This window comes from Anarhichas minor, unplaced genomic scaffold, assembly GCF_050575085.1.
Source record: "Anarhichas minor isolate MPS153535 unplaced genomic scaffold, ASM5057508v1 ptg000040l, whole genome shotgun sequence".
NCBI lineage: Eukaryota > Metazoa > Chordata > Actinopteri > Perciformes > Anarhichadidae > Anarhichas > Anarhichas minor.
Genome location: NW_027466486.1, coordinates 13,376,530 through 13,400,509, shown reverse-complemented (window position 1 = coordinate 13,400,509; position 23,980 = coordinate 13,376,530). Strand labels below are relative to the sequence as shown.

Sequence of the window (23,980 nt, the reverse complement as noted above, 5' to 3'; positions counted from 1 at the left end):
CAGAGCCACCCTGGTCACTACACCATCCAGCTCCACCAGCGGCACAAACCCTACCACATCAGCTGGAACCAGCAGCATGACAACAACACAGGGTAAAAATATATACCTTTTGTGTGTATTGACACACAGGGGGTTTTATGCTTTCACTACTAACAGGCTAATAGCTACTAACAGGAACTTTAATTTTGTGTTGATTTGGCGGTCCCTGTGGACTAAAGCGTTAGTGTTTCCTAAATCCTAATTTTACTGCAGCAGGGTCTGAAAGTCTGCCCCGCTTAGTCCTAGTCCATGCAACAAAATGGATTTAAAGCAGATGAAGTAACTGCTGCGATCTGACCAATTTTACAATGCACCATCTGACTACATTGAATCTTATCCACAGGAAGCTCAAGCAGCTCAGGTGCAAACCCGACCACAGTGATGACAACACAAGGTGAGCGACTGCGACCTAATTTCCAGTACCGGTTTACCCACTGTAAATTAAATGTGTATATATTGCTTAAAATTCTCAGTATGTTTTGTGATAGTGTAATTGCTTGGGAAGTGTTACGGTCCTCACCCTGAATGGTGTTCAGCCTCAGGAGGACACCAGTCTGCAATCATAACATAGTAGTGTATTGTTGATGGCACTATTTGAATTCACATCCGGTTAATGATACGCAACTAAATGGATTTAAAGCAGATGAAGTAACTGCTGCGATCTGACCGATTTTACAACGCACCATCTGATTACATTGAATCTCATCCACAGGAAGCTCAAGCAGCTCAGGTGCAAACCCGACCACAGTGATGACAACACAAGGTGAGCGACTGCGACCTAATTTCCAGTAGCAGTTTACCCACTGTAAATTAAATGTGTATATATTGCTTAAAATTCTCAGTATGTTTTGTGATAGTGTAATTGCTTGGGAAGTGTTACGGTCCTCACCCTGAATGGTGTTCAGCCTCAGGAGGACACCAGTCTGCAATCATAACATAGTAGTGTATTGTTGATGGCACTATTTGAATTCACATCCGGTTAATGATACGCAACTAAATGGATTTAAAGCAGATGAAGTAACTGCTGCGATCTGACCGATTTTACAACGCACCATCTGATTACATTGAATCTCATCCACAGGAAGCTCAAGCAGCTCAGGTGCAAACCCGACCACAGTGATGACAACACAAGGTGAGCGACTGCGACCTAATTTCCAGTAGCAGTTTACCCACTGTAAATTAAATGTGTATATATTGCTTAAAATTCTCAGTATGTTTTGTGATAGTGTAATTGCTTGGGAAGTGTTACGGTCCTCACCCTGAATGGTGTTCAGCCTCAGGAGGACACCAGTCTGCAATCATAACATAGTAGTGTATTGTTGATGGCACTATTTGAATTCACATCCGGTTAATGATACGCAACTAAATGGATTTAAAGCAGAGGAAGTAACTGCTGCGATCTGACTGATTTTACAACGCAACATCTGACTACATTGAATCTTATCCACAGGAAGCTCAAGCAGCTCAGGTGCAAACCCGACCACAGTGATGACAACACAAGGTGAGCGACTGCGACCTAATTTCCAGTACCGGTTTACCCACTGTAAATTAAATGTGTATATATTGCTTAAAATTCTCAGTATGTTTTGTGATAGTGTAATTGCTTGGGAAGTGTTACGGTCCTCACCCTGAATGGTGTTCAGCCTCAGGAGGACACCAGTCTGCAATCATAACATAGTAGTGTATTGTTGATGGCACTATTTGAATTCACATCCGGTTAATGATACGCAACTAAATGGATTTAAAGCAGATGAAGTAACTGCTGCGATCTGACCGATTTTACAATGCACCATCTGACTACATTGAATCTCATCCACAGGAAGCTCAAGCAGCTCAGGTGCAAACCCGACCACAGTGACGACACCACAAGGTGAGCGACTGCGACCTAATTTCCAGTACCGGTTTACCCACTGTAAATTAAATGTGTATATATTGCTTTAATATATTGCTATTTTAGTTGCATAATCCTTGCTTTATCGGATTTTTTAACCATGTGAAAAATGACAAGAACTGTTGAGAATGGAATTCTGCCTCTGTGATAAAAGTAATCACAGTATATATGTTTGTTTTTGTCTTTTATTTCTAGCTACTACCACAAGCGATGGAGCTCAGCTTGCAAGATACCCAACGTCCATATTTGTGGTTGCTCTGCTGACAACTGTGCTGCAAATGCTACAACCAGTCTAAATAGACTCGTGACTTCCTAATCATATCAATCAATAATCAGCAACTATTAAATTCATTTTTCAGTAATGTTAACACCTCGGAATCTGTGATTCATTCATATTTTTGTAAGTTATGTATTCATGCTACAAGAAAATTGTTTTATTGCAACTGTTTAACCTCTGATTTACTCTATCCCTTCATGTTGTAAAACTATGTCATTGAACAATCACAGCTGTTAGTTTTATTTTAAGTGGTGATCGGGATTATACTCTGGGATTTTTTAAATTAAGCACCGTCAATAACATGTTTGTTAAATTTTTATCAAAATCGAATTAAAAATGAATCTTAATGTCAATGTATTATTTATTATTACAATTTAAACTGCCTTTCTATTCTTTGAATCAATAAACACATACTAATGAATATCTAATGTTTGTGTGTCTCTCTCTTGGAGCAGATGTAAAGAAAGTTAATACATGACGTGTCCTGATTTTTATGGATTTTACCTACCACTATCAAATCCAACAGTACTCTTGAATAATCCCCAAAGTGGCAGAGTCCATTGAAAAATTAAAAATTAAAAAAAAAAAGTTTTTAGTACTGACCTTTTACGTGAAAAATGAACTATAGGTCTCCAAAACCATGGTTGTGTGTATGCCAGATTGATGTAGCTCTAGGGAAAATATGTTTCAAGATATCTGCAAGGCATTGATATACTACAGTTTGGATAATGTATTTATTTTGTAAAATACAAAGTGATTTGTCTATTCCTACCTAAAACATCTTACTAGAATGCATAAACCCACTTAATACATTGTAGTATCCCATCAAAGAAAACAGTTTTAGACACAACAGTCTGCATCCATGCTAGCAGCTGTGTGAGGCTTTAAGCTAAATGCTAATGTCAGCATGCCAATATGCTCACAATGTCCACGCTAACATTTAGCAGGTATATCCTTTAGTACAAATAGCGGCAAAGTCCATTTATGGAGGAGGTCGTACTTACGTAAAGTCACTTTTGTAGTGACGCATGAAAAACAACAAAATACCTTTGGCAATTACTTAAACACTGAATTGCAAATGAAGAAAATTATTTATTTTATTGGACGACACGTTTTACTTGATCACAAGGCCAGATGGAAAGTTGTGGGCTCAGCAAAGTGACTACAATTCATCCTGAGGGGAACATGCGTGTGTGAATTTTATGGCAATCGATCCAATAGTTGTTGGGACATAACACAACATTCAACCTCCTAATGGCCCTCGAGAATAGGACAGTATCCTCTGGGCACCATGAATTTATGTAACAAATATCATATGGCAATCGATTCAAACTGATGTTAACATGGCAAAAAGAGGAAAAAAGCCCACTTTACAGTAATACAGTAACCCACACAAATGAACTACATCAGAGAGACTAAAATTAGCTCTTAAAAAGGTGGAATAGGTTATGTTTTCATTTTTATATTTGATACGTTTTTTTGTGTTCATGATCCCAACGTGTTTTTGTGCTTTAAATCTGTATTCAATTTGAAATGAAAAATGTAATTTCAGTTCTTAACAGCATTTGTACCAAATGTAACAAGGCACTCATGAGATATGGTCCTAAACTGCTGTGTTTTGTTGTATTCAATGCTATGCTTATTTCTGGCCTCTGCACTGTCGTAATAGGTAAGCAAAGTTGCCATTGTGAGTTCATGATACAAACATCGGCAGGCTGCGTCTGCTTGGCTGTTAGAAAACACAACAGCAGACGCAACAACAGCAACAACATTAAGGTCAGACTCAAATCGGAAAATGTAGGCATTGGAAAATGTTTCGTCATCACCGATTGGATTTCTGGCAAACAGTAGTTCTTCTTCTTTGAATCCGGTACACTGGATGCCTTGGGGCACATTGATGCCTCTCGCAGGTTGGGATGATAAGATCAAATACAACTTTATCCCAGGGGAAATTGCTGTGCAGCCATTGCAATACAAAGTGGGAAGAGTATATGAAGACACAGTTTTTGTTATACCACTAACATTAGCAGACCCTTTTGTTTCATACCATGTAAAAGCTCATTTGCAGAAGAACACCTTGTGTATTCATTTTATTTCACATCATCTGCTGCTGTAATTCCAAATGAATCCTGCAGTTCATCTTCTCCGTCAGGTTAGGTGTACATCGAAAGGTACAGCCACTGCAAATTAAGGAGGGATAGATGATCGCTGTGCTTCAGTGTATCTGTAGCACTGGTTAAACGCATGATCGTTTCATCACAGAAAACAAACTATTTAATCCAAGAATGACTTATAGTGCAACACACTGGGGGAATGGAATGAAACACATACTTATTTTCTCCAATAAAACAGTTCACTTACTTTGTTTCTAATAAACAGCAGTGCACATTTTAAAATGTTAAAAACTTAAATGACCAAAAACTTTCAAAAATTCACAACACTTCTGTTACTTTTCTTAGCCTACCTCGGGTTCGAGAAGAGTCAATTTCATTCCATTAGACAACTGGCTGAAGATTTCTATTGAGAAAGACACAAATATTTATTACTACGTCCAGATCTTCACAGTCGTGCACACATGTCCTGTTCTCCGCTGGTCTTTATACCACTAGCAGCCCCCATTGAGTTTTTTAGCCCCTGACCTGGGCACTGATTAGGTCAGGTGCACTTAATCACCAATTAGACTCAGTCTATATAGAGAACAGTTCATGCATAGTTTTGACCAGATCATGTATATAAGATCACTATTCAACTGCATGTTCTGCTTTAGTCCTTTTGCTTTGTGTGCCTGATCTGACTGTTTCAGATAAACCTGCCTAAATGCAGAGAAAAGACTATCGAATTCCTCAAAGTCAGTTTTTGGGGTTCAAGTTGTTACACTGTTGCAGAGATTGAAATTATTTTCTTATACGTGCATTTGCTGTTGGGGAAAAAAAACAACTTGGTATTCTGCAGCTCTTTCATGGTAAATTTGATTTACACATTTAAAATAAGCAAAAATAGTTCGCTAATCCCATCGAAAGGATATTTAAAGTCAAGGATAACATTTTGAGAAAAGTTTTTATGTAGATTTTAGTGTCGTCTACTGTCGTTAAGTATACTTACGGTTCATGCAGTCAAAGCGAAGGACTAGACTGATGAAGCTCTCCAGTGTTATGTGTCCAGAGGAGGAACCGTAGCGCAGAGCCATCATATTCAGAATGTCATCGTTGATCCTCTTTCCTGAACAACATACACATGGCAAAACTTTAGGTTTGATTTATATGGGCATCAACAAACTATTGTTTTCATTTATGATGAATCTGTAGATTATTGTCCATTTCATGAAGCTGTCATGGCCTGCTAGGATACGTGAATAGAACAGACCCATAGTTAGTGTGACGAGTAACACCTGTGCTTTTCCTACTACGACGAAGTGAAAATGTCTGCTGTGAAAAAGGGGTTCTGTGCTTGGACTCCCAGTGTTTGCAAAGTGGCTGGAATCTGTTTAACTAAATATATTTTCATTATCAATGTTCGTCAAATTCAAAAGCAGGGGATCGACGTCACATATTCAAAGTACAGTTCAGTATTTATATTGTTGCCAGAGAAGCCAGCTGTACTTTTATTACTTTAATGATTGTGAATGTGGCCAAAAACTCATGCCAAGCTTCACTAACCCTTCCTTTAAGATGTACTGCTACATACCACAGCAAAATAAAATGTGCATACATCAAATGCATTTAATGCATTATAGCCCCAAGACTTACACCCCGAACAAAGGCAGTCGTTATACCACCCTTACATAAATGTAGAAACCTGGTTGGTGATTCACATGTGGTCTTCTCTCAGCTGTAATACTGTGTGGGTTTTAGTGGCATGATTAGCATTAGTGATATAAATACAACAATCACGACAGGCTGCTATTAATGAATTTTAACAGATTTCCCCTTGCGGGATGAATAAAGTATATACAGTATCTATCTATCTATTTGGCTTTTGTGGTTGTTAAATGTTTTTGTTTATGCACAGCGAGTGCTAACATGCATGCGTGGATGACCACACATTATCATGATACAGATCTTTATGAACACCCATCGGTGGTTAAATGTGTGTATTCTTGGTTACTGTTGTATAGTATCTGACGACTGGTTTGGTAACATTTTTTTCCAGAAGAAGAAAAAAATACTGTTTAAGGGTAAGCATTAGAAACAATTTGCGTCGGCGAGATTTCAATTTGTGAGATTTAAAGAGGAAAAATCCCTGGATGGTTTAGTTCTGTCTGTCGTAGACAAATGGAAGTGGCTGATCGTCTACCTGAAGCCATGATTGCGTTCCTCAGCTCGCTCAGTGACAGTGTTCCTGTTTGTGATACATCAGAACGGAAGAAAATGTCCTGGGGAAGGAGACGGCAGTTAGTTATGTAAAATTCTGACACAGCAAGAAAACAAAAACCCTATGAACTTTAAAAGAGGACGCACCCTAAACCTGCGTTTGCAGTGGAACGAGTTAACTCATACAGTCATGTCCGTAATAACTGGGAAGCACCCAGTTATCTTTCTTTTGTTGTGGAATGTTTAACTAAACCTTCACTGATCCCTTTTTACCTTGTACGTGACGACCTTCTTCCACAGATGAACAAATTCCTGATCGTTCAGTTTGCCGGTGATTGATGTCTAACCCAACATTAAGGTATCAGAGATGCACGTGTTGTTTCATGTCATAAGATGACCTTTTCCATCTATTCACGTGTGTGAAAACACCCAAAGGGCAGGCAGGTTTTGGCATGTGCACTACTTATGTGCCTTAAGCAACTACATTGACTGTGAGAAAGTCCTCCTTAAGCAAACTGACAGCTGGCATGGAGAAAAGAACTCCAGAACCCCGATTCACAATGAATATAACCAAAGAGGATACATCCATCAGAGCAACCATGCTGCGACAGGCATCAATGCTGAAGCCTCCAGATTTCAAGTCTCCTAAATGAAGAAGAAACAAATTGCGGGGCACTTAATTTGACATAGCAGTGCTATAAGATTATTTTAATATTTTGTTGGCTCATATGCTGTCCTGTGCTCTTGGACTTTTTACAGTGCAAACCTTTCAGGATGCGTTCATTTAGAAGCTCCTGGAGCTGCTCAGCATCCACTTCTTCGTACTAGAAATGGAAGGAAAACAAGGAATGACTCATATTTGGCTCACACTTGGTTGTCAGAATGTTGGTAACCTTTATATTAAGGGGAAATAATAGCATGCTACACATCATGAGATTGATATAAATCACAAAGGTGCAGATTCGTGATGCAATGGAGCAGTAACCACAAAGAAGAAAAGACAACACCAAAATGATTAATGACTTAGCTTAAACATAGAAAATACAGTACAGACATGTCGTGGTTAGGACCAATAACTCTTCCGAGTCTACACCGGCGGATAATGCAGCAAGGCAAGATGCATATTTTCCAGAATGTTGAACTATTGCTTTAAGACACACAAATTACCTTGTCAGAGTACTGACGGAACAAGTTTTTCTTTGTTTCGTCGCCGTCTCCATTCTCGATTCGCATGGGCTGCAAACAAATTGTGAATTGCTTTCAGCTCCACGTGAATTAATGCGCTGTTCAATATGTTTATGTCATATTTTATCTATGCAATCAACACAGTAACCAGCATGTAGCACAACAGCGATACCAAAATGATTCGAACATTGTCAATATATTTCAAATCTTGCTCACCTCTTCTGCATCGTTATGGTCATGGCCACCAGAATTCTCACTAAGAGGAAAGAGGAAGAGACATCAGTACATGACTTGAGGCAGTGTTGAGCAGTAATGCATTACTTAGTAACACGTTACAGTAACAAGTAGTGTAAGGTATTCCTATTTGAAATTCAGTATTGACATTACCGTTGCTAATCCCAGTAACGCTCCGTTAATTCAACGTTTTGGGGATCGGCTTGTTGGCCTCTGACACACTACTTTTGCTGCTGAGTAATTAGTCAAAATAATGTTGTTTTTTTAATAAGGAATGTGAGTAATTGTAGTAATCTTTGTTTTTCGTTAATAAAAAGGTGGTTATATGTGGTGTGTGGCATATAGATTAATTGCACAAGCTTTTTTTAAAGATTTATTTGTGAGTTGTGAGTGACTTACTGGACGTGGGTCTCTGACTTGGAGACGATGGTCACGAGGAAGGAGGCCGTCTCATTGGGATTGAAGGTGGAAGGCACGATCAGGTATTCGCCGGGCTTCAGCTGGAGGAACTCCATCACCTCGCGCCCATTTATGTAGGTTTTAGTTTGGGCAACAGGTGGGTTGCTGCGGAAGAAAGAGACTGGGAACTTCCCCCTCCTTGCCTTGTACTGTGATGAATACATATTTCCGTTCATATCATAGCTGCACAATGTAATCGGTCATGTACTGTGCATGAGGATTAGAATGAAAATGTTACTTACTTCTTCAGTCACCTTCGAAAAAAACAGAAGAAAAGCTTTTTTTAGGGACATACATTTGTGAATACTTAAGACTTTGAATATGCTGCATTTAAAATGACTTAAAGAACCAATGTTTTATGGTGCTTTTTCTTTGTGAATCAGCCCCAGCGATGTGCTTACTATGATGACACAGAGTGACTGATTCTAAAGAACAGTTTAATTGTTAATTTCATTTAGTGTGAATACTTTCAACAGCCACCTCCAATGTCTATGCATGATATATCCATAGTATAGTCGTCGCACTGTGAGAAGAACAATGAAGGGTAATATTTACCTCAAATACAGAGAATCCAACGTGGAGATTTTGGACGAGGCGTCTGTTTCTCTTGTCAGGCTTTTGCATGAGAGACACCAGCATATTTTTCTCACCCTGTTTCTCAGAGCAGTCACCGAGTAATTCATCAATCTTGACACGATACTGTGGATTAGTCCAGAAACTGTCTGGAAGGCAAAGAGGTAAACATTTTAGCATTCTACCATTTTGCTAAGAGACAGGCGAATCTCTTCATCATTTTAAAAAGGTTAAAGCCAATTCTTCTTCGATGTATCAATGAAATAAACTATTATGGATGGATACAAAGATTCATATAGGGGACAGTGTGTGTGTGTGTGTGTGTGTGTGTGTGTGTGTGTGTGTGTGTGTGTGTGTGTGTGTGTGTGTGTGTGTGTGTGTGTGTGTGTTTGAGTTTTTCTCTCAATAAAAATCTCTAAATTCTCAAATTGGTACGCTCCAGTCTCCGTATACTGCTTTTGAAAGGACAGTTTTGCACCACATATTTTGGAAGTACCGAAGTTATTCATGCATCCTCCAGCAGTTGTTCCTGCAACCCATCGGCCTTCATAAAAGGCGGTCTTCCAATGGCATGAAGCGCTTTCATCAAGGAAGTCGGGACACAGGCAGCAGATGTCAAGATCTGAGTAGAACCTACAGAAGTCCTGCAGGGTCATCCTGTTGACATAGGGGATTAATTTAGATCACACATTGTTGTGTTAGCCAGAGATTCACTTCAATCCATCTATGAAAAAATCTATTTCAAGTTATACTAAATTGCAATGTAAATCAGGATTAAATTACGATGCCTCTCTTGGCCACATGTGTCCTTAATGAAAAAGATATGTAGATATTGAGTATATTGAGTATACTGTACGTACCTCCTAACACTGTACTTTTTGATTGTAAAACTGTGGTTTCGAAATACAAACTAGTTTTTAATCCCTTTTAAGTATAAATATTATACCAGTTTTAATTAAAGAAAATTTGTAGACAAAAGTTGAGAAAACAAATAAAACAATGTGGCAGTTGCTGCTTTATATTTGTATAAGTATGTCACAAAATGTTTTGCATTTGGAATTTTTAGAAATGCCTGTCACCAAATTTTGATTTTAGCATGCTTACCAAAACTCCCCTTCATCAGCCACTGAAAGGCATATCTCACGATCTTCACGACTCACAGTTTGCCACAAAGGGGACCTTTAGATGCAATTTGTCAGGGAAGAAAGAGGAGAAGCAGCATTGTTATAAAGAGAAGCAAGTAACTTTTCTACAAGGGGGGGGGGGGGGGCACAATCACAGTGCCAAGAGCACTCGAGTGGCCGGTTGGTTTAGACCAGATGCACTCTTGCAAATCTCGGCATAGCGTGGTGGCTTTGGAGGAGCAAAGTTATTTCAGCTTGGGCTCGAAGACTATACATTTTTAGAAGTGTAAAGCCTGTAAATATTATAGCATTGAGTTTGAATTGTGTAGCATTGTGTGATTATTAACAATAGTTTCCATGGCATCATGACATTCAATTTAAAAAGCTAACAGAGATTCTTCTGGCAAAATGTCATCAAGCTGCATTTGCAATCCAACAAAACGTGGCTTGCAGAGACTTAAAACTTGCAAAACCAGTTGTGTGCAAATCGCAATTCTCATGGCACTGTTCCAAACATCATGCTTAGCAAGCATAAAACCACACATAACCGAGGGGATTATACTTCACAATGCACACAGCAATCATCTAGTATAACTTGGATGACTGTATGAGACTCCAGAAAACCTTTTGGCTGGGGTTTGGACTAATACTAATTTGGTTAGGAAACTAAGAAACTTTTAACATTGATTTAGCTTCCGTGAGAATAAATGCCATTGTACTATGTGAATGAAGAAGACCTGTCAAGACTTGGCTTCCCTGTGCATGCTTCGCACAACCAGTTTATGACAATGAGAAGGTTATTATAAATCAACGACAGAAAGGCGTCTCATGGCTCTGTGCAGAACGTCCTCAACCCCTTTCCACATGAATTACACAAACATCATTTACCAATGCAGAGGTTATAATCAACAAGCAGACACACATTGTATTTGCATTCCCACAAAATGTGCCAGTGTGTGACAATAAATACATTTGGAATGTACAATTTTTGTCATTGGAAAATAATCTCAGTGTTTATTTTCCTGAGGGAGCAACTCCGAGCCATTGCTCCGTGTAAAACAGTCACTGTGCTCGGGGTCGTTCTTACCGATCACTCCAGTCTCCTTTCCACTCTCCTGTGCCCCAGGGGTTCCACAAACGTACCAGGTTTGTCACTCGCTCTTGGCTCACAATCTTACCAGCAATTAAACAGAAAAAACACAATTGTTATTTCCCAATATACAGTAGAGGCCAACTTAAGGCCTTTATTACCCCAAAACTCTATCAATGAACCAAATCACTAGCAGACGTATAAGCTTCAAGCTTAACATCCTGACTGGTAAAATATATATATAATGCCTTTTTAAAAGTAATTCACCTGCTTCACACCGGTGACAGTGTAGGCATGGCCTTGGACCAATCCATTTGGTAACACAGTGTTGTCAGATGTCTCCTACAAGATATAGAGACTGTATATGTTATCAATGCAGGTAGTCATGTCCAACATACTTTTCCACAACCATGAACTAAATAAAGTCAACAAAAGACTTAACATATGATTTTGTTTACCTCTTTGATCATAGAATTGGCAAAAGCAACAATATATCAAATATTATAAATGTAGCTAAGATTCTAAAATATATAAACGAGCCAAGCACCAACATGTGTATTAAAGAAACGTCTTCTTGGCAGTTATATTAGATTAGCTCAATACAAAAGTACAAAAGGGAATATAGAGGCTCATCAATGCGGCAAAAACACTGATGCCACCTAAAAATATATTAAAACATATATATTTGTTTAACTTAGCTAGATATTCTCATACGTTCAAACAAATCCTTGGAGCAAAAAGCTGTAAATTCATCGAGGACAGCATGTTGACCCTCCAACATCATCAAACTCTCAGCCTGAAATAATGACCCATGTTATGTTCCCTTCTTTAACATTAATGTTTTCCAATCAGCCAACTTCATCACATCAAGTCTTTTAAAATGTCGTAAAATGAACTAAATATTATGTGAAAATGATGTGTCCACTAATTCAAAATGAACTGGATGACTGTATGTGACAGCTGCATCAACAGTGGTTCTCAACTGGTCTGGTTGCGGGACCCACCATCACCCCTTATTGACAAGCTGCGACCCAAATTTCCAACTTCTCAAATGTATTTAATGAAAAGATGGTGCAGTTTGAACCTGAGCTGAACATGTCCTCTGCAGTCGTAGTGTAGGGAGCTCTCTTGTGCAGAGGAATTGTTCCTGTCAGTCCCTGTCCCACACATGTTTCACGTAAACGGGTAAAACGGCTTCATGCTTTCTTGTGCCAGAACCTCGCTGCACAAAACACGTAAACGGGTAAAACGGCTTCATGCTTTCTTGTGCCAGAACCTCGCTGCACAAAACACACTGAGGTTTTTGCCCTCTTTTGTCCTCAATGTAAGAAAATCCATATCTGATGTAGTCGGTGTCTACTTGCGTTTCGCTCAATTAGCATGTGAAAACAAACTTTGTGGGTGTTCTTCTATACTGTGACATGGCGGGTGTATATTAGCATTACAAGGCATTAACGCCAAATGCTGTTAAGAAGTGTGAATAGCTCCGCTGCAAACAAATCCCCTTCAAAATAAAAGCACAGGATTTTTTCAGGCAAAGGCCCGCGACCCACTTTTGGGTCGCGACCCACCAGTTGAGAATCACTGAACTAGACAACGTGATGAAGTGCTTTCATGCATCATTCCTTGCAACCATTCAAAACCTTGGTTTCACCCTATCTTCCGTCACATATTTTCAATGTCTAACATGTCACTAGCCTCAAGCACTTTTCATTTAGGGAAAAGCTGTTTCTCTCACCATTCATGAAATGAGCATGAACTATTATAAAATCATGCCAGTGCTTAATTCACAAAGTTGACCAGACCAGACTTAGACGAGTGAGATTCTACGGAGCCATTTAGGGATCAGTTTGGAAGATTAAAATGAACAATGGTCACAGGGACAAATAACCAGTACAAACAAACTACTAAAGAATTGAATTACAACAAGACTGACTTGCCTTACAATTAATAATGCTAATATTTAAAACAGCAGGATGTCTCCCTCCCTATTGTGAGTCTGTAACTTTAAGGCATACTCAGCACTGAGTGTGTAAGGTACATGACAAGTTGAGGTAGCTATACTGGAATGCAAAACATTTAAAGACATTCTTTATGTATTTTGGCTAAGATCATCTAAGCCTTAGGATACTTTTATGAAACGTTTCAGCACATACAATAAAAAAGAACCAGCTTATGCGTGGTTCTGTGTGGAACATTCATGCTTACCCCCTGCGGCGTACCACAGCCCATCAGTGACTTGGATTGGCCAGCTCTACACATCAGTTCCCAAAGGTCTTTGGGAGGGTCTTGCAGTTCAATACAAATATGAACACCACCGGTGAAGTCCACCAAAGCCTCGGCAGGGGTTCCAGCACTCATGTCCGAGTAGGAACCACACACTCTGACATAATTGGGTGGGAAATTACTTTCACAAAAACTCCAAAAAAAGGCAAATATCACTCTGTGAAAAAGCATTTCATGACACAATACATTGTTTTTTCATACTTGGCGTAGGCTTTCTCCAGCAAAGCAGGCCAGAACTCAGTTGGGTCTTTGGACTGAACGAAGATTAGTCTGCCATCAATTGTTGGTAGCTTATCATCGATGACAACATCCACCCATCTTCCAAATCTCCAGAACTGAGAGGTTGAGAAAGGACAGAATATAAAGAGATTCATAGCAAAATGCGATATTTACTATTTAGCAGAACCTACTTCTTGATCAACACTTCTCGCAATGATTTACCCTGAAGTGGAAGAGACCGCAGTATTCCTGATCAAATTTTTGGTCAAGAGGAACAACTTGCTGAAGGATGAAATTCTGGAACGTCAGAGCGCCGATAGACGCGAGAATCCAGCAGTTTCCTGTGTGAAAAATGATCATTGAGTTGGCAGGAAGGTAAGAGGGGTTTCCAGATTACAAAGCATTAATACTACTAACACAATGGAGAGGGAAGAAAATGCATTGGAACAATATCTTCTCTGCCCTACTTTAGTCTGTCTTTTGTGCCCATTGTCTGCCCTTTCTTCTAGAAATTACATTAATGGACCAACAATTTAGGCATAATTATGAATAAAGCAATTTTCTTACCAACCCTGCCTTGACCAAAGTCAAACCTGGAGATCCCGGCGACTTCAAAAGATGGATTTTGAACCATTTTCTTAAACAGAGCAATTGTTGACATCACTTGTTAAAGGTTTAATATGTTCCTAAATGTCAGATAACAACACAACAATAGACTACATCAATGGCTTAAACATCACTCGAAGCAGCTTTCAACAATCTTAAGCAACAATCTCACTTTGAATGAAATAATATGAAGCAGTTGCTAGCACATGACACAAGCTAAGTGTACCGACCTGCCAAACATTGACAAAGATTCAAATGAAACACTCACTGATGGTCTCAGCCACACCACTCGCTGCAGGTCAGAAGGACTCAGTACCCCTTCGCCGATGGACCTTCTGTCAGGGGGGAACATGTCGTCGATGTACCTCACCCGTTGGATGAGACAGTACTGTTTCAGCTGCTCAAAGTCTTGGTTGAGAAACCGCTCAGGGTTGGCAAAGGTCCCATGGCCATTTTTTACGTTACGCGCATTAATAATGTTCATACACACACCCGGTGGAGCCATTGCAGTCTTTGAACTCTGTTCAGAAAAAGGAGATCAAAAACAATTTTGGCATTAAAAAGTTTGCTTGATTATTTTTTTTCTTCTTTTTTAAGAAGTTTGCTTTTAAGATTCTATGAATACTATAGACTGAGTTAACACATCAATCTTCATCAATACCAGTTTGATTTCCCCTTTTCCTTAATAAATATGGACTTGTGGGGGACACAAACAGCAGATCCAACTACATACTTACAACCAAGAGACGGTATGGAAAAATATGCCTGGACACTCTGAACAAATAATGTGCATGCAAAGAAGCTTTAGTTTAAGGATTCATTCACTTGTCAAAGCAGACACTTATCGTTTGGACTACACTGTTGAAAGATGAATTCAATTAAGTTCCATGTATAGAACTTCAAATTCGTAATTAGTAATAAAAATGAATACAGTAAAAAGAATGCATTCATAGAGTGGGGCTGTTATAAGCTTTTGCGGTCAAGTTAGTATTTTCCTCAACATAGATGTATTTTATTCTCTATACATTTCAGTTCCTCCTTTTTTATAAAGGAGAATTAAGTCAGTGTTTATGTTTAGTTACAATCTTTCCTTGACATACCTGTTTGCTTTTATTCTCACAGTTAAATTTCATCTTTTGGAAAGTGACAAATAGGAGACACTCTGTCTGTGGTTACTGTGTGTTTTAGGGTACATTGATGCTGTTCAGTACAGTAAATCTAAAAACGGACAAATCTAATTTGTCAGTTTGCAGTACTGTTTTCATGCACATCAACCCAACCAGACGTACATCACTGAATCACACACCACACCAACACACTGAAAAGGCCAAAAGTGCAATGAAACAATGAGGCGTAAATGCATATTTCTGGTCTCCTTTAAAAGGTAAAAAGCAAAGGAATAAGACTTCATTGTAAGTAAACATATTTCTAATACCATTCCAGAGTAAATGAAGATGCAAAAATGGGGAAAAAAACAAGATTATTAATCATATACTGTATTGTATATCACCATTATAACCAACGGATAATAATCTCCCTCTATTTACCACAACTGTATCTGTTAAATTATGACATGACATGGAAACAATTTATAAATATATACTCAGGTGGTCACCATGGTTGAGACAAGCTTACTGTTTACATGTTTATTCCTTACTGGGAGTGTTGTTTCAAGAGATTGCTCAAAAAGCAGGAAATTGGAATCAATTATCATTGTGCCTAATACAACAGAAAGTCAAGTAAAGATGTAAGCGATCCATTAAATTATAGACCGTTGGATTCAACCGCTGATATGTGTAAGTTAATCATGGAACTAATGCCCCTTTTGGAACAAATAGGTATGATCGTTGACTAATGACGCAATGATCCAGGAGTCTACTTCCCGTCAGCCCACGTTTCAGCCCAAGCTTACTGTGGAATCGTAAGTAACTAAATTCCGCTGTATTGGAGGAAATAACATGCTTTGGTGAAACTGTTTTCCAAGAACACAGCGGTTTGTCGGTCCGACAACAACATGTGAAGTTTGACTGCTTCGTGTCTACGTGTTAACGTGTCCCGTTAATAGCGTACGCGGTGTGTTTTGAGTCGTGGAGCGTTTAAGTGCTCTCGCACACTCGGAATTTTTAGTGTCCGGCAATATCTAACATGTTGTTGTTGTTGTTGTAGACATGGTAGAAAATGATCCCAGATCTTTTCAACATAACTTGCTCTTGTATTTACGATGGGAAGGTCATATTTGTACCACTTTGTTGTAAGTAATAAGACATAGTTTGGACAACATACAATTGTTTTACGGATTCTGGAAGTCCCCAAGTTTCCAAAAACAGTAGCCTACAACATGTATCTTCTATAAATAGACCAGCTTCCATTATGAATTTTTGCAACTGTCCGTCGGGCTCCAAAATCACATCGATTATCATTATACTAAATACATAAAATGATGTATTTGAGTTGAATTTAGAATTCCAAAAATCGAATGTATCATAATAGCCTATATTTCGAAATACGTTCACATTGGCTACTTTATGCTATGAAATTATAGTTCATGAACCACAAAATGAAATATTGTGTAGGAACTATCCTATGTCATATGCAGTAACTTTCCTTTGCAACAGCCTTTGAAATAGGCATTTGACCCAAACTACATTCCATGTCCTTTAAAATATAGACCACAACCTTAACACAAGCTGCGTGGTTCACTGCCTTCAATTTCCTTTTATCTGAGCTTATCATAGTCTACTACTAGTGTTGGTAGTTGTAGAAGTATGTTTCCCAAATATAATTTAAAAAAGGAAATCAATTTATAGATATAAGTTTTAGGTCTATATCATTTACTGTTGCAGAAGCAACAGTATTAACCACAAGTGTTAATCAGCTTAGGAACAGAAAACACTTTTTACTCTGTTACCTGTCTTTGTGGATGGAGACTGTCATTGCTCAACATCTAAAGAAGGAACCGCAGTATAATTTGCTCTTGCGTCCCAGTTTAACTTTGGCGATTATGAAGATGCATAAGTGACACGTGAAAGAATGCATGTTGCAGCCATAACATGGCAGTCAAGTTCAAGAGGAGGTGAAATTCATCCACTGACTCTGCAGGTATAGTAAAATAAATATTACACTGAGGCTTTTTTTGTCAAATTCGACTTTATCCTGGACCACAAGTATCAAAATAACCCATTAGAAGTAAAAGAGTGCAAGCCCCTTATACCATTTTCAGTGTCTCAAAAGTAACATCAATTACACAATATTAACTTGGCCTTCAACTAGGACAACACCACAAGAAGCAGAAGTGTACGCGAAAGTGTAAAATAGCCAGATTGAAGTGTTACTCGCAAATGAAGATCTCAATCTTACCTCTCCAGCAGGAAAGAGGACGTTTCGAGTGTCGGTGGAAGAGCAAGTATAAAAGAAGATGCTCCAGTTCTTATAGAATACCTACAAACGCCTGAGGCTACTGCTGTCAGCGTGAGATGTTCCTTCATGAAACTCCACCCGAGGCAACAGGTAGCGTGCCACACCTTAGTACAGTGTGGAGGCAGATGTAGGTAAACGTTAGACCAATAGACAGACAAACAGAAAGAGGGAGAGAGAAAGATTATACAAGAGCTTTCGCATAAATACAGCATTTTGATTAGCTTTCATTATTTGCATTAGTTCATGCTGCCCTGGCTTGTTCAAACGTTCAGGATCTTTTATCTTTAACAGCAGTCAGTTAAGACATAACACTGTCAGATGAACAATGCTGGCTGCGTGCAGTATATGACTACAAATCTGACAGCATTGCCCGTGCATGCAAAAGACAGCGACCTCATCTCTCAGGGCTGTTGTTTACCTCGCAGTGGCAAAAATCACTATTTCATGAGGCCAACAATGTCTTTTACTCAAGAAAGTTACAAAATGTCACACTTTTGTAATAAAGATCTATCAGTTTTCTTTACCTTATCCTATTGGTGATGATGGATGGAAGGAGTGTATCCAGCCGTGCATCGGGTGAGAGGTGGGGTACACCCATAGGTGTTGATACATTGTTACAGACATGCACATGCAAAACAACATTTTTGGTTAATGTACAAGTTCCAACTCGCCTAACCTTCATGTCTTTAGAGGAGGAAACCTTTGCAAACACAGAGAGCACACGCAAACTCTCTCACACAGATATACGTATGATATGTCACAGAGGTTACAGAAAAAGACAGTGTTTCGTTCATTTTCTTTCCCAAAGACTGCGCTACAGTGTGTGACGCAGCCTAAACAAGATATTGGGGCACTATTTTTGTGAATTAAGATGCAGAGAGCAAAACAAAGTTGTTTGCAGGAGACATGTATTTTCATGTCTTGTGATACTTGCCAGAGCTTAGTGCAAAAGGTTTAGACAAGGTGGGATCTATTATCAGACAAAAAAGAGAGAACACAAACACTCGTGGTATAATCTGACCAGGAACTATACTGGCTTAAATGAAAGTAGAACAACAAGAATATGTGCAATGTAGCATCTGTAAAATTATTGAATGCAGTATTTCAACTTTTTCTTTCAGGTTTATCTAAAAAATATGTTTGATCTATAATGGGCTGATTTTCTTCTTTTAAATATTTGACATAATGTTTCATAGGTTTGTGTAACTTTAGCATGTTTGCATTTCTCACTTAAGGTAGGTGAGCCAGAGAGATGTCCTTGTATGGATGAGAAGTTGAGCCAGAAAATCTATTTTATATTCTATTTTTGTATGTTCATTATTCCTCAGATTGCACCCTGTTTTGCATTCATCCACAAGAGAGCAGATGTGTAACACTAAGATATGAACATTTGAGTGGGAGAGGTTGGAACAGGTTGGATCTATGTACCCCTGGATTATATTATTTTGTATACAATAACAGAACACAGTACGGCAAAACAGCTGGACACAAAAAAACCTGTTCCTGTCCCAGGTGATCACTCTATGTAACACTTACAAGTCCCATAGTGTCAGGAACAATACCGGTGCAATAACCCTGCAACACTAAGCATCTGCTGGACCTGTAAATAATAGATTTTATAGTTGTATCACACACTGTGTTTTAACATGTAAATATCATCACTACCAATATAAATCCAAGCATGCCGTGTTATACTGTGTATGCTGTCATATCAATCTACTGTACCTCATTTATACAACGCAACCTGTTGCATTAATCATTTATTCCAGTACTCTTTGCGCTCTGCACCAAAGTTACTATACTTGGCCAATAAAGCTGATTCTGATTCTGTAAATCCTCAGATTGCACCTTGTACTGTTTCCAGCCACTAGGGGGCAGTAGTGTAGCATAAATCTGTAAACGTTTGTCATTCTTCCTGAAAACTTTAATAGTGCACGTTGTTTATCCTAACAAAGCTGGCTTCCCTTTTTAAAATGGTGCATCATTAAAGGTACATTTGAGTATACACTCATTTTGTACTAATACTAGTTGAAACGGGATTGGAATTTGCAATAAACAAGCGGTTCATATACGAAAATGTTGCCCGACCCAAATCAACAGGTAATTACATTCTTACAGAGTTTTTAGTTTTATTTTTTTAAGAAAATGGTCAAGTGGTCAAGAAAATTTGCACATGTCATGTGTTGAAGTCTAAAATGTGTTTGTATAATGTCTTTATTTTGTAAAGCAGAGTGAAAAGATAAGCATACATTAGAATTCTACTAAAAATACAATAAAGAAAAGTTCAGTAGTCTGTCATTGACACGTAATAATATTCCATCTCCAGTCTGACATAAAGTCTACGAAGGTGTTTCGGCCTTAAGTTAGAGGATTGGTTGTGTTATTTCTTCGCATTATTGTGTAATGCCCTTTAGTTACAGTACGTACTGTGTAATGGCTCATTCGCAGAGGAATACATCTAGCGTGCTAGCTACTCTTCCCCCACTGGCTGAGTACACCGTATCCTCATTAAAGACTTTGATTATTGTACACAGCCTGCCTGTGCTCAATGGGAGATAGCTTTAGATAAAACCTTGAAACAGTGTGCATTATAGCTTACACTCCACTTCTTGAGAAGTAGTGGATGTATTTAGTTGACATGGGGGTTAGAATACATTGATGAATGTCTGTACAAAATGCCATGGCAATTCAATAGTTGCTGAGATATTTAAGTCTGCCCCCAAGTGGTGGAGCATGGCTAAAAACTGCCAGCACCCTGTTACAGGGGAATGTCCTGCATAAAAAATCTTATAAAAATTCATACAAAAAGAAAATTCCATTATGTGGGTCTCGTCTGGTGTCTCGTGCTGTACGGAATTCTTTGAAGTGCATGCATGTGTGAGCTCAGTGGGTGGAGGAGCGTCTTACTCCATTTCCTGTGATTGCAGTTGGGGCACTTCCTGTGTTTAAACAAACACAGGAAGTGTTGTATGGATTCATATGAATGTCCTTGTCACTTGCCATCCAAATCAGTATAATCGGGCTACTCTAACACACACAGGTGATACACAAGTGTACCCAACTTCACAATATTTTAGGCTTCACTTTTTTCACTTGGCTGTCCATTCACCTGAAGAGCAAACCTCACATTGAACAAAGGAACAAAAATACAAAGCAATGGGTTTAGTAGAGCATGGGAAAACTGCATTATTTATTGTTGTTGTTTTTGTATGTATTTATCCAAAGTAAATATCATGAGCTTTTTTAAATTAAAAAAGTACCTTGATTTGTTGACTAAATTGTAATTTAGGTGGCCGATAATACTTAAATAAATAAGGTTATAAACAATTTGTTACACAAGGGATATTAATATAATGAATAAAGTGTAGGTGTACTGTAATCCCTGTGGCAGCAGGGTAGCAAGGGTTCATTACATCCAGCAGCTATTGTGCTTCCATCCAGAGCATTGATTTATAATGTCAAAGTGTATCTGAGACTCTGACCCCTGCATGTTCATGTATTGTGAGACGGCACAATCAAGGGAGTCAGCCTAAAATGCCTAAAGCCTACTGGGGCCGGAGACATCTGGAGAAGCAGTCAAAACACCAGGGAGCCTGCCATTGTTTTTTATTTCAAAACGGAACTGGTCAGCGGTGTTAAGAAAGGGAACCCATAACTGCTGCTAAACATGATTTCCGTCTTTAGTTTTTGTCCCAAACAGGATGCATGAGCACGAATGTTAGTCTCAGACCCGCCCCACTTGTTTTTAGCTACGAATGGACAACCACATATTGGTCACATTTCAGCCCCAAAACTCCCAGGGACCTTCTGGATATCAGCTTATTTATTGATCTCTTTGGCAATTATGTTGTGGATTTTTTTGCTACTGCTCATCGACAGCTTTAAGGGTTTATCTGGAGGAGAACATGAGACGCTGTGCACCTCCAACGCCTGCTTTACACTGCATATGGACAGGGTGAGCTTTGAGGAGGCCAGTCAGAACTGTGTCCACAATGGAGGTTATCTGATGACAGTCAGAAACCTAGAAGAAGAGGATGTGCTGCGATCGCTTCTCTCACAGATCCAAAGACAACCTCAGGACAGGGGGCTTGAATTTTGGATTGGATTAAAACTGCACAGAGGGAACTGTGTGTCGGCTGACAAGAGTCTCAGGGGGTTTAAGTGGGTATCTGGAAAGGAAGATTCCAACTACTCCAACTGGGGAAAAGAACCTGTCACCACATGCACAAAGGAGAGATGTGTAAAGGTTCATTACACTGTATCGGGTCAGAACCAACTGAAATGGACTGCTGGATCTTGCAAAAGCCCTAATTTTTATGCATGTAGGTTTTATTTTCAGGGAATGTGTAGACCTTTGGCTCTATTGGGGCCTGGACAAATCACCTACACAGTGCCCTTCTCAGAAGAGCCACAAAGAAGTGAAATGCAATTATTTCCGCTCGGAACATATGCTGTAATTTCCTGTAGTGAACAACAGTCTGATTACTCTGTGTGCAGGGGGATGGACAGCAGCTTTGGCTGGACTGTCCCTGGTCCATTTTGCAAAACAAGAAAGCGTTATTGCGCGGTAAACAACGGCGGATGTGAACATTTGTGCCACCAGGACGCAGATGAAGTTCGGTGCTTTTGCAAAGAAGGTTACGACTTGGATGAGGATGGACTCACTTGCAGGATGAAAGCCATGTGCGGCGCTGAAACCTGTGAGCATCAGTGCGTAATGGGGGAATCTGGGTATTCCTGCAAATGTCCAGACGGGTTCGAACTAGAGGCGAACCAACGTAACTGCTCTGACATTGATGAATGCCAGTCACAAGCCTGTAAGCATCACGTGTGCCTTAATACGCACGGCAGTTACACATGTGCGTGTCAAGGAGGCTACGAACGGGTTGGCGATAAATGCATTGATATTGATGAGTGCGCGCAAGCGAGATGCGAGCACAGCTGCTTGAACAGTATCGGATCCTTCTCTTGTCACTGCAATGAAGGCTTCACTTTATCCGAGGACGGCCACTCGTGTGTGGACAATAATGAATGCGTCAGTAATCTCTGTCAGTTCAAATGCGTCAATACGGTAGGCAGCTTCTTGTGCACCTGCCCGCAAGGCTTCCACATGGAGGCCGATGGATCGACCTGCGCTCCAGATGTGACAGAAACATCGGCTGCTTTATCTGATGACCCAGCGGGGGAGGAAACGCAAGAGAACTTCACCGAGTCCTTAACCAGAACCACGGTCGAGCTCCAACACCAGTCCCCTCACACTGACGCGACGATTCTGGACCTGGTGAACGATACGCGCGGGGATCAGCAAAGCAACACATCCTTAGTGACAGGTTTTACCAAGACAGTTAATTCCAGGATGATGGTCTGCATCCTCGGTTCAGTCATCCCTCTGCTGCTTGTGGTGGCAGTGACTCTGGCTATTGCAATTGTTCGATGCAGTCGCTCCAAAAAAGCAGCTAAGAAAAGTACCACCACAGATGGTTACTGTTGGGTGCCCTCTGGTTTGGACTCGCGTTTAGAGAAACTATATGAGTCCATCTTGACTGATGACCTATGACCTGATAGTGATGAAGAAGACTGTCCACATGGATTATCATGTTTATTTATGTAATTTATGTTCTTGCAACCTCCCTAGGTATGTGTTGTTGAGAAATTATCAAATCACTAATCAGAAAAAAAATATGAAGAACAGAAATAAAAATTGTGAATCTGATGTGATCGGCTTTCTATAACGAGGTGTAGAGAGATCTGATAGTTTGGATTGATGATTTGAGTTTAACAAGGAGAAAGTTGTCCCAGGATGTAATATTGAAAGTGAGCATTTTTATGTTGGGACCAGTCAGCTAATTTTGTAATTTGTCTTGTCATAACCAGCCACATTTTCTGCCAATTTACAAATATACATGTTTGAGTAATGTATGCACCAATATCTGTTTTGCTTAACCTGTGATCAGCTCCAGGCCCAAGAAACGCATGATTCACATGACATAAAAAGATTTATTCATTTTCAATACCACACGTCACTGATTGAAGGAGTTTTCAGATTGTTTATTCAAACCTGCAATAATCAATTTTTGATTTTACTTTCTGACGGGAGTTTGCACATCTGATGCTGGTGTAAATATAAAGTAACTGTAAACACATGTACGTCAGAATATCAAATCAATACTGTGTGTATTGTGATGATGAAGTAACGCAATGAGACAAAAATAAAATAAACAGTTTGCTCTGATATATGAATAGGTTTTTGTTCCTGTATCTACATTATGA

The 23,980-nt window shown here is 39.3% G+C and overlaps 2 protein-coding genes across 2 annotated transcripts; one reads left to right on the top strand and one right to left on the bottom strand.

Moving 5' to 3' along the window:
- Positions 1 to 4,212: 4,212 nt before the first annotated feature.
- LOC142968581 (calpain-1 catalytic subunit-like) lies at positions 4,213 to 14,798 on the bottom strand. The gene is made up of 21 exons (XM_076108514.1): positions 14,562 to 14,798; positions 14,255 to 14,324; positions 13,910 to 14,028; positions 13,670 to 13,803; positions 13,391 to 13,565; positions 11,450 to 11,524; positions 11,180 to 11,265; positions 10,073 to 10,147; positions 9,465 to 9,625; positions 8,951 to 9,117; positions 8,638 to 8,649; positions 8,336 to 8,544; positions 7,919 to 7,958; positions 7,685 to 7,753; positions 7,284 to 7,341; positions 7,101 to 7,162; positions 6,791 to 6,859; positions 6,501 to 6,579; positions 5,310 to 5,426; positions 4,672 to 4,724; positions 4,213 to 4,387 (listed from the first exon to the last, which is right to left on the bottom strand). The coding sequence occupies exons 1-21, from the start codon at positions 14,796 to 14,798 to the stop codon at positions 4,361 to 4,363; spliced, it is 2,094 nt and encodes a 697-aa protein (XP_075964629.1). The 3' UTR covers positions 4,213 to 4,360.
- A 6,756-nt stretch (positions 14,799 to 21,554) lies between these two features.
- cd93 (CD93 molecule) lies at positions 21,555 to 23,267 on the top strand. The gene is made up of 2 exons (XM_076108746.1): positions 21,555 to 22,725; positions 22,786 to 23,267. Exons 1-2 carry the CDS (start codon positions 21,555 to 21,557, stop codon positions 23,265 to 23,267), a joined length of 1,653 nt encoding a protein of 550 aa, XP_075964861.1.
- Positions 23,268 to 23,980: the final 713 nt, after the last annotated feature.

Coding starts and splice junctions, on each gene's coding strand:
- LOC142968581 (XM_076108514.1), bottom strand. CDS start 14,798: ATGGCTCCACCGGGTGTGTGTATGAACATTATTAATGCGCGTAACGTA. Junction 14,325..14,561: donor TGGTGTGGCTGAGACCATCA/GTGAGTGTTTCA, acceptor GCTCTGTTTAAG/AAAATGGTTCAAAATCCATC. Junction 9,626..10,072: donor GCTGATGAAGGGGAGTTTTG/GTAAGCATGCTA, acceptor CTATGTCAACAG/GATGACCCTGCAGGACTTCT.
- cd93 (XM_076108746.1), top strand. CDS start 21,555: ATGTTGTGGATTTTTTTGCTACTGCTCATCGACAGCTTTAAGGGTTTA. Junction 22,726..22,785: donor ATCCGAGGACGGCCACTCGT/GTGTGGACAATA, acceptor TCAATACGGTAG/GCAGCTTCTTGTGCACCTGC.